The 10,220-nt window shown below is 54.9% G+C and overlaps 1 protein-coding gene across 4 annotated transcripts; it reads right to left on the bottom strand.

Annotated features, from left to right (window-relative positions):
- Positions 1 to 220: 220 nt before the first annotated feature.
- On the bottom strand, positions 221 to 9,454 carry TP53INP2 (tumor protein p53 inducible nuclear protein 2). Of its 4 annotated transcripts, none has more exons than XM_047746556.1 (5): positions 9,314 to 9,451; positions 8,350 to 8,459; positions 4,808 to 4,983; positions 4,130 to 4,418; positions 221 to 3,599 (listed from the first exon to the last, which is right to left on the bottom strand). In XM_047746556.1, exons 3-5 carry the CDS (start codon positions 4,929 to 4,931, stop codon positions 3,344 to 3,346), a joined length of 669 nt encoding a protein of 222 aa, XP_047602512.1. In that variant the 5' UTR covers positions 4,932 to 4,983; positions 8,350 to 8,459; positions 9,314 to 9,451; the 3' UTR covers positions 221 to 3,343. The 4 variants fall into 4 exon arrangements, with proteins under 4 accessions (XP_047602512.1, XP_047602513.1, XP_047602511.1 ...); XM_047746557.1 differs by lacking the exon at positions 9,314 to 9,451 and adding an exon at positions 9,053 to 9,076; XM_047746555.1 differs by lacking the exon at positions 8,350 to 8,459 and having other exon boundaries at positions 9,314 to 9,454.
- Between the last annotated feature and the right edge of the window lie 766 nt (positions 9,455 to 10,220).

Here is a 10,220-nt window from a genome sequence, read left to right as displayed (position 1 = left end):
TATGTCTTGGGTTATGAGGATCCTCTAAAAGTAGTTATTGATGAGTCAGACCCCACAATTGTCTGGCTCTATTCCCAACAAGCCTATCTTCCCTGTTCTTTCCGTGTCTGTATGACACACAAGCAGAACCAAAGCCAGCCTAAATCCCTGTGCCAATACTATGCTTGAGATTGCAAAGTGCTTCTTCTATGTTAGCTCTACTCAGACAGAAAGCATAATGTGCTTTAAATAGATTTTTATTAGTTTTTCTTTATATTAATTTTTTTTTCTCCCATAGAGGAATAACATTAAAACCTAACAATCAGAATCCTGTTATACACATACACAGGCATGCCACATGACTGGATTGAGGTGGTTATGTCCTTGAGTCTGTCAACATGTCACAACATGGTCAACCACAGTCTTCTCATTTCAGTCAGTCTCAACACAAAACACCTAAGAGGGATACACTCAGCTTGTTGGTTCCATGTGGAACTAGGTGGCAGGCAAGAGGGAAGATACAAGGGGCTCCGGTGTGTCTGCATTCAGTCCCCTCACATAAAGCCACATGGATCTGAGAAGACACCCAAGAGCTCTAGTGGGGTCCCTGTTGCACCTAAGACATTATAGGTCAGAACAAATTGATCAGGGTTCCAGGTGGGGGTTAGGGAGCAGGGATACCCCAAAACAGCAGCAAACTGCATTCATACACACTTGGTACCCTGTTGGGGCCAAACTGGCAAAAGCTGGAAAGTGACAGCCAGCTTGAAGGGAGCACACAGACATATTGGGGAATTACTGTAAGTCGCCCTTTGATGTCTTGGGTCTCACTCTAGAAACAGGGGTCCCTCTGACATACTCAGTTTTGGCAAAGTGCTGGTAATATTGACATCAATTAATACAAACTACTCCACAGTCTCTGAAAACATCAGTCAAGACAGACTCTCTCACCCCCTCCTGTCTAAGGCTGCATAGGACTTTGTGAATTCAGGTTCCCTCATGTATTCAAGTTCTGTGGTTTAAAAAAAAGAAAATCCTGAAGCATGCTCAAGGTGAAAGGCACATACACAGTCAATACAGTATGACGAGGTCTGATGCTTCAGGAGTCAGACTAGCAGGAGACTGAGTAGATTGGTTCTTAGAAATCTATACACTCAAATGCTACAGAATATAGGAAAGTACAAAAACACATGAGCCTTACAACCAGCCAGGTGGTGAGATTGCAGGGTTCTAGAACTACAGGTGCCTCCAGAAATACATGTAAGGGAGGGGCCTTTTGAAATTTGAACCAAATGCCCTATAACTCTTCCCCCCCATCCCAGAAGGATCATGGGGACTGCCCAGGACTGAGCCTATGCCCCAGCTGGCAGCAGAGGAGTAGGCAGGAAGAGTGGGAGGGAGGTTCAGCTCTCAGAAGTGCTGAAGACCCTAACTGGCTGTGAAGTGACTACGGGGTAGCTGGAAGAATAAAACCAACCAGGCTGTAACTGCAGGAGAACCTTGGCCAGAGGAGCAAGGTTATCAACTACTGGGGCACTAGTGGACTGGTGCAGGGACTTTGATCTGCCTTTACTATAGATTTGGTTTACTCCCTTGAGTAGGAGACCCCAACAGGAACTTCCTCCGTCCCCATCCCAGCAACCATGGGGCTACCCCGCTCCTTTATCCATATATACCCAACCTGAGGCTTGGGGCTATGGGATCAGGGAGGCAACTACCTCAACCCTCATGGGATCGCAGTTTTCCAACCAAGCCTCAGCTTGGCGGTGAGGCCAAGAAACCTGGAATTGGAGTGAGGGGGAAGACCGATGTTAGTATGTAACAGGAAATCTTAAAAGTTTCAAGGGAGAAAGAGCACACACTAGAAGAGGACAGTTAGAGGAAAAGGGAAGCAACTCGGGGTATCCCAAGAAGCTGTTGCTGGTGTCTGAGCCCAAAATTCACTCCTGCCACAAGAAAGGCAACACTGTCTGCCTGTGCCTCCTCTTGTCTCACCTGGGAATTCTCACCCAGGTTCCCTCCTCCAGCTACTTAACTGGAGGAGAGGGCAAGGGGAACCATAGGGCAACAATTTCTCCCCATCAGACTAGAAAGGAAGAGCCCTGGGGGAGGAAATGAGAGGCTCCCCAGAGGCCCCAACCCTGGATAGGAGCTATTTGGGGGTTGGGCCAGTGGGGCTCCTGGCTTCCTACCCAGGAGTGTTTTTATTAGTCATCCTAGGTAGAGTGTGAAATACAAAGCCAGAGGCAACATGAAGGCTGAACTGTTAGTCTTGGGATGGCTTCACCCCACAGCTTGTCCTCCCCAGTATCGTTCTGCTTTCTTACTCTGGGGTGTGCACTTTCCCTGCCTAGAAGCCCTCTGGCTTGCATCTCTCCTAAACTAGTTCTAGCACCTTGGGCATGTGAACAGATGGTCAGGATAGCAAGGCCTTGCCCAGCCTCTATTCCTGGGGTGACATGTTGAGGGTAGGGCAACAAGAAACTAAGCCCTTCAGACTCAGGGGAGTGCGGAGGGGTGGATTTCTGGAAGAGATTTGGGAAGTGGGATTCTAGGCAAGGGAAGTGGGGGCAGACTTCAGGCTCAAACCCAAGAGGAGGGCTTGGCCTCTCTGAGCAAGCACAGTGCCAGTTCCCATGGTGCAGTGCCCTACTCCCTACAGCTTCTTAGCCTGTATGTCCTGTCTACATTTCCAGTAGGCTGCCTCTTTCCCTCAGTTCCCTCCACCTTCTCCCTCTAACTCACATCTCACAGTCATGTTCCACATACTTTACCTTTCCGGGCCTAAAAAAACTCCAAGGGGAGAGGGAAGGAGGAGACTAAAGGCAGAACCCTTTGGTCTCAGCGTCCACTCCCCCATCCATTTGGGAGGGAATTACTGGGAATGAATAAGGGAGCAGGAGTGAGCATAGTGCCAAACATGAGATAGGGTGAGGCTTGTAAAGTGGGGCTTGAAGGCGGGTTAAAGAGCTAGATGTGGGAGAAGAGGCTAGCGGAAGGAGGAGTGGGCCAGAGGTACAGGACAGGAGGGCAAAGATGAAGGGGAATGTCAAGGCAGAGATGGGGACAGGGACCAGAGAAGGAAGGAAAGATGAAGTGTCAAGGGGGAAGGACATGGAGGATTAGATGCCAGGTATGGGGTCGTAGGGTGAAGGACAGGAGGGGGTTCAGAGTCGGATCAGAGGTGGGAAAATCGAGGTGGGGGGAGAGGGGCTAGCACCCCACCTCACTTGAGGAGGAGGGAGGTTGTAGTGTCCAACCCAGGTGGGCTGCGGGCGCTCCTCGAGCAACACACTGGCTGCGGCAGAGGGGCCCGACAGGGGTCGGGAGTCGGCGAGGGATCTGTGGCTCGGCCGGAGGACCCTCAGTAGTTGAACTGGCGCTGGCACGGCTGGTAGACGAAGCTGCCCTGGTGCTTAGGCCGGCGCGAACGGCTCTCGCGGGCGCGGTTCTGCCGCTGCACCACCTTGGCGCTCAGCGCGTGGCGCTCGGCCCGCTGCCGGGCCCGCTGCAGCCGCCGCGCCTGGCCCGCCTTCTCCAGCAGTGCAGCCCGCGCCGGCAGAGGGGCGGCGGCGGCGTGATGCACGGCCCGGGGCTCTCGGCGGGCGGGCGCCAACTCCCTGCGGGGACAGAGCAGGGCTCGGTCAGGGCCGGACACTCCGCCCACCCAGTCCCCGCACCCTAGCCCTGGGCAATGCTGTCCTTGCTCTTAGCAGGGCGCCCAGTGCCCTTCCTGTGGGCTTGTGGCCCCGCCCTTCTTCCGAGCCAACCTGGAGATGCCTCCTCAGTTCTAACCCCCTTGACAGGTAAACCGGACTCCAGGGAAGGCTCGGCCCCCACTTGCAATTCGGTTCTAACCTTCCGTGCCAGCCTCTGAAAGCCCCACCCCTTTGGCGCTCCGCCTGGCCCCTCGGCCAAACCCGCCCCAAGTCTCCGAGCTCTGTCTCTACCAGGCCCCGCCCGGGCCACGAAGCCAGGCCTCGCCCCCTCCTAAGGCTCCGCCCCTTCACCCTCAGGCCCGCTCCGAGCCTTGTCCCCGCCCCCGGCCACGAAGACACGCCTCTAACGGCTCCACCCCTTCCGTCGGGGCTGGCTCCTGGGCTTACTCCCCAGTCTCTAGGTCTCCAGGCCGTGTCCCCGGCCCGCTCACCCTTCGCTAAGGTCGCCGTCAGGCAGGGCAGCGTCGGGGTGCGGGGAAGGGGGCCCAGGCTCCAGCACTATGGTGCTGCCGGTGACGTAAACGGACATGCTGGGGTGCTCGATGAGGAGATCCTCCAGGGGGCTGCTCTGGAGGCGGGCGGGCCCGAGTCCGGGCCCCTCTGCAGTAAAACAGGCGGGAGGGGTAACAAACCAGCTCTCGTCCATCAAGGAGGGCGCGGGCGGGGGGCGGCCTGCGGGGGCAGCGGCGGCCCCGGGGCTGGGTGGAACCGCGTAGCTGTCTACGGGGCGCGGGAGGGGGAGCCATGCGGAGGAGGGGGCGCAGCGGGGAGGGACACACACACACCGGACACAGTGGGGCGGGGAGAGAAAGGGCATCGTTAGTCAGACCCGAAGACCCGCCCGCCGCGCCCACGGGGCACCCACGGGCCAGGAGTCTCGACCAGCTGCCCTAGGGCACGTGAGGTGTGGGCCCCAACGCTGCGAGGCCAGGAGACCGCCTGGGCTTGGCATGGGATGCGGCCCTGTTCCCCTGCCTTCAGTGTCACTGTCTAGACCCCATTTGCCCAGTAGGCCGGGGAACTCCCCAGTCCCTTAGCAGCTCCCCTCCCCTCCGCAGCTCGGCCGCCTGCCACAGGCCCAGGAATCAGAGTCCTGACCCAGGCCTCACCCGGCAGGTCAATGATGAGCCAGCCGTCCACTTCATCTTCCTCGGAGACGAAGGCTCGGGGGCATTCGGGGTCCTCGGGGGGAGGGGGAGTACTGAAGAAGAGGCTGGTGAGGCGCTGGAACATGGCCTAGGATGAAACGGCCTGAGGCCGGGGCGTCCTCCGGCAGTGTAGAAACCTGGGAGGTGCACAGAAGCAGTCAAGAGCCCCCACTGACTTTAGTCGAGTACCCCAGACTCCCAGCTCCGCTCGGGATCCCACCCAGTGCAAGGAATTTGTGGGGAAGCTCTGCGGTGTGTGCACGTTCTGGTAAGTCCGTCTGCTTTCAGGCTTTTTCTGTTTTCTGTGTGATCTTAGCAAGTTATTTAACTTCTCTGTGCTTTAGTTTTCTCATCTGTCAAATGTCAATGATAAAATACCTTCCTCTGGGCCCTTACAGGAATTCCATGAGCTAATAATAGTATCCTCCTCTGGGATCTAAGAAGAATTAAATGAACCAAGCACAAAGTGCTTCCAGCCATACTCAGCCACAGAGTAAGCATTCAGTAAACTAATCTACTAGTTATTATTAAAATTATTGCCCCCTCTAGGGACATGGAAGGAGTGATATATATGACCACATTCTATCAGGAAAGGTCTCCAGAGGGCTGGACATCCAAGCTGGACCTCAAAGTTCTCTAAGCAAGGAAGAAACTGTCCAGTACTGCAATTACTTATTATCATCATCATACTATAGCTAACATTCACGTGCTTGGTATTGTACTAAGCACTTTACCTATATCACCACAGGTATTTCTCACAACAACTCTAGGAAGTGGGTCTAATTATTATCCCTTTTTTACAGGTAAAGAAACTGAGGCTCCAGGAGGTAAGGTAACTTGCACAGAGTCTCACAGCTAATAAGACACAGAGGTTGGATTTAAACCCATGCTGTCAGATTCCAGAGGCAGCACCCATAACCACTATACTCCATTGCCTTTGCTGGATTAGACATTAGTGTAGTTTAGGCATTTTTAATTTGGAGGCCAAAGTATTTTTCTGGGAAGAAGTTTTTCTTTTTTCTTTTTCTTAAGATTTAATTTATTTATTTGACAGAAGAGACACAGTGAGAGAGGGAACACAAGCAGGGGGAGTGGGAGAGGGAGAAGCAGGCTTCCCGCTGAACAGGGAGCCCCATGTAGGGCTTGATCCCAGGACCCTGAGACCACAATTTGGGCTGAAGGCAGACACAACTACTGAGCCACCCAGGTGCTCCTGGGAAGAAGTTTTCATCCTGATTTCCTAACATCACTCCTTGACCCCAAAGATTAAGAGCACCTACTTGAGCCTGTGTGGTCTGAAGAGTGTTAGCTGGCAGAAATCCCACAGAACTGCTACCATGTGATTCCACAGCTCTCACTGTGTCTGTCTGACAAGGTTCTAAGATCCTATTCCCTTGGGCCCTCCCCCCTCTCACCCTCTATACCTAAGCTCCTGCTCAAGGGCAGCATTCCTGGCTAGGAGGAAGATCAGGTTGCTGGCCCCAGAGAAACAGCAGGTCAGTGGGAGGTGATGATGAAGGGAGGGCCTATCAGACCTCAGGAGCCCTTAAGGATGAGCACTGAGGATTGGACCAGGACCCAGCTCCTCAAATCAGTCCTTCCCTGGATGAAAATGAGGAAGGAGACCCCTGCTCCAGGAATGGAGACACCAAGGAAGTGGCTAGAGATCTGCCCTTCTCCCCACTTCAGTCTACCTTACTTAGCACTAGGCCTGGCTGGGAGTCCCCTGGATGTCCCAAAACTTGAGCCTCCACATCTGTCCCCTGAAGATGGTCAACCATTTTGCCACTGAGACACTTGTCACCATCTTCTAGGGATGATTCCACACTTCCTGCAGAACTCCCTGGGGGCATGTCCACCCTTCCATTCCCTGGAGGCATCCTACACTTATTGCTAACCCTCCTGAGGTTTTTGGGGTTTTTTTTTAAAGATTTTTTTTTTTTTTTTTTTTTTTTTGTGATAGAGAGAGCACAAGCAGCAGCAGGGAGAGGGAGAAGCAGGCTCCCCACTGAGCAAGGAGCTGGATATAGGACTTGATGCCAGGACCCTGGGATCATGACCTGAGCCAAAGGCAGATGCTTAACTGACTGAGCCACCCAGGTGTCCCCCACCCGAGGTATTCTTTTTTTTTTTTTTTAATTTTTAAATTTTATTTTTTATAAACATATTACCCGAGGTATTCTTATGCTTGCTGCTACCTCTCCCATTCCTTGGGTATGTTTTCACACTTCCCACCAGAATCATCCAAGGTCTATAAACAGAGTATTTTCCACATTTGCAGACCTACACTGGGCTCCAGAAGGAAGTGTCCCTGGGTGCTGGCTTCTCTGGTGGGTGGGTGGGAGACCTACAGAGATTATAAAAGGTTGGGCACCCCCAACTAGTGTCTGCCCAGCACAAGCCACATATCCCCACCCATCTGTTAGCCACAGAGAATTAGTGACTCAGTTACCAGAAATCCAGAAAGTTCCACCCCTCCTGAAGGAAGGGAAGATTGGAGCCTTGATGGGGCACACCCTCCTTGCAACGACCTACCACTTCAGTGAGAAGATGAAAGGGAAGTTGAGAGCTGTTGCAGGCCCATCGTATTCACCTGGCCCATTTTACAACCTGAGAATCCAAGGAAATAAGTCTATCCAAAGACATAGAGGTAGGTGGTGGCCAGGCAGGTGGAGCCCCGGGGCATGAAACATCCAGTCCAGAGAATACACAGTCAAGAAAGCCTCAGCAAACAAGCCCCAAAATGTAATGATGCAAGAGAGATTAGGAAGGTCAGAGAGGAGTCAGAACTTAATCAAATCACTGCTAACCTCAGAACCCCCTCTGTCCAGTTGTAAAAAGGCTTGGAGTTCCTGACACCAAGATTCACCAGGCATTTGCCAGAGCACCCGCTGTGCAGCAGAACCTGCAGTGGGTCTCCTCTGATTATCCCCAGATCGAGGTAAAGGCGGCCCGGTAGGAGGAAGCTCCCTGCCTGAAGTCACACAGCAGTTAAGTGACAGAGCCAAGAATGACAGCAGCACCAGCCAACCAGTGCCCGCCCCCTCTCATGACCACAGTTGGGGGAGCCTCCCGGATTTTCTTTCCCATCTTTGCCAGCTTCCTGATTCTCACATTCCCAGCCCTGCTCCAGGGAGAACCATTCCCTTTAATAACTACAGCAGCTGTGCCCAGAATAGCACTTGAGCTCCAAGCCATCTCTACCCCACCCCATCCTTTAGCAAAGCCGGCTGGGATGGGACTCTTGGCCCAGGCTCTGGGGCCCATCCACTTGGAAAGCCAGAAGCTCTCCTTCTCCTACTTTTTTCTCCTGCCCCTCTCTGTCAGCAGAGAGAGGGGAAGCATGAGCCTCGTCATCGCCAGCACTAGGCCAGGTCATGTCCTTCTTAGCTGACAATGCTGGGGGTTGGGAAGGTAAGAAAGGGCCAAACAGAGGGAACCTTCACCCTCCATCCCACCCCTACGTCAGCCATGGAGACACCCTGATGCAGCCAATGACTCACCTTTCTGTGGTCAAAACAGCTGGGAGGCAGCGATTTTATTGGGCTCTGGGACTCCAAGGTACAGAGTGAGGGTCAAGGACACAAAAGGGGACCCTGTCTCCAGAGACCTCCTGGAAAAAGATCCAGGAATGAGGGGACCTAAAAGCCCCATCGAATTCGGATGGTACTGAGCCTAAGGTAGAGTCAGTGCCCAGTGTTAGGAGGATGTGTAACTTGTTACTTGTACTGAGTTCCAACCAGGCATGTGCCGTGGCGGATGTATTTGTCATTCACTCAGTAGGCATGACTCTAATTGGCTTCAGGACCTGCGGTAATCAACTTCCCCTCTCTGGGCCTCAGTTTCTCCTTCCATGAAAAGGAGTCTAAGACCCCTTGTTTGGGGGCTGGGAGTGAGTGACATCAGCTAAAACTTGGCAGAGAACAGGGATGAGGGAGATGTTAGGGTTGTCCCCGGGGGTGCAGAGCTTGGAGCTGGAGAGAGGGTATTCCGCCATCTGGCGCCGCCCCAACGACCTAGAGCTGGAGCCCCCCCCCCCCCCCCCGAACTCTAGAGGACCGCCCCCCCTCCCCCACAGCTTAGACCCAGCAGCGCCGCGCGAAGGCAAGGAGAAAGTCCGGGATCGGAGGCCTGCCCCCAACATCTGGATTAGCCTAGGAAACTGCAGAGGCCCCTCCGGTCCTGCTGCCTTTCTGCGTCCCTCACCCGTGGGCCCAGCCCCGACCCAGCGCCTACTGGGTCAGGGGAGGACAAGCGACCCAAGCCGGGGGGGCGGTGCGGCCTTGATGACGTCTCAATGTCATATGCAAATAGGGAGACGTCACGGTCTACCGGCCTGCGGCAGCCAATCGGAAAACCGGGAATGCAGCCCGGCGGCAGCGGGCGGAAACAAAGACCCGGGAGCAGGGACCGCGGGGCGTGTCTCCGGACGCAGGACCCCCTGGGCCGAAGCCGGTGGGGACTCACCTGGGGAAGAGGGCGGTGCAGCGGGCGAGGTGGCTCTGAGGTAGTTGTGCCGAGGGGCGTCCAGGCGTCGGCGCTGATCACAAGCCGGGCTGCATCGCGGGGGCTGGACGGGGAGGCGGCGGGGCTCCGGCTCGGAAGCTCGCAGCTGCTGCGCTCGCCCGCGGGGCTTTGAGACTGTGCGGCCGCTGCTGGGCTCACGGCACAAATTGGAACGTTCAAACAGCTGATTGTGACATCACAAAGGGGCCCGCCCGCCTCGCGTCACCGAGCGGCGGTGCGGTGGCCAATCCCAGGCTGCGGATACCCCCTCCCTACCCCCTCCACGATTCGCTGGCTAGTGGCTCTTGCTCTGGAGCCCGACTCTGAGCCTCGGGGGGCCTCCCGGGGAGGCCACTGCTAGGAGCTTCGACTCCTTGCCGCAGGGCGACCCACGGACCTCTTACTGAGGAGAGCCCCCACTCCCTACGAGATCCCCATCTTTCTCATTCCCTCCGTACCCACTGTCCCCCGTATCCTTTCACCGGCATCCTCTATCCTTGTCCCCCAGTCCGTACCCTTTTGTCAACTCCACACCAACGTCCGTGCACCTCCATGCTCCCCACCAACCACCTCCCTCCTCTCCCTCCCTCTTGTGTCTCACCCCGACACATTCTCTGCTTTCCTACACTTTTTCCTCAGCCGGGCAGGCTTGAGAGGTGGAGGACATCCCCTTCCCTGGTTCCGGGGGAGCACCCGGGAGTGTAGAGGAATTGGCGAGGCTGATGGGCAATTTTGCCGAGTGGGACTCGGAGAGGAATTGCCCTGGGCTGAATAGCTCATCTAGAGAGCGTTCAGACTTTAATCCACATTGCTACCAGGACTGGACAGAAAAGTGACAAGACAAGGTTTATTTGTCCCGATTTACACA

This window comes from Lutra lutra, chromosome 9 (genome assembly GCF_902655055.1).
Source record: "Lutra lutra chromosome 9, mLutLut1.2, whole genome shotgun sequence".
NCBI classification, from domain to species: domain Eukaryota; kingdom Metazoa; phylum Chordata; class Mammalia; order Carnivora; family Mustelidae; genus Lutra; species Lutra lutra.
Note: the sequence above shows the minus strand (reverse complement) of the source record. Positions and strands in the feature narration are given on the sequence as shown.

Excerpts from the sequence above, each read along its gene's own strand:
- TP53INP2 (XM_047746555.1), bottom strand. The coding sequence starts at position 4,931 with ATGTTCCAGCGCCTCACCAGCCTCTTCTTCAGTACTCCCCCTCCCCCC. Across the intron at positions 4,419-4,807 it reads GCTCATCATTGACCTGCCGG|ACAGCTACGCGGTTCCACCC; the intron begins GTGAGGCCTGGG and ends CGCGCCCCGTAG. Across the intron at positions 3,600-4,129 it reads GACGGCGACCTTAGCGAAGG|GGAGTTGGCGCCCGCCCGCC; the intron begins GTGAGCGGGCCG and ends CTGTCCCCGCAG.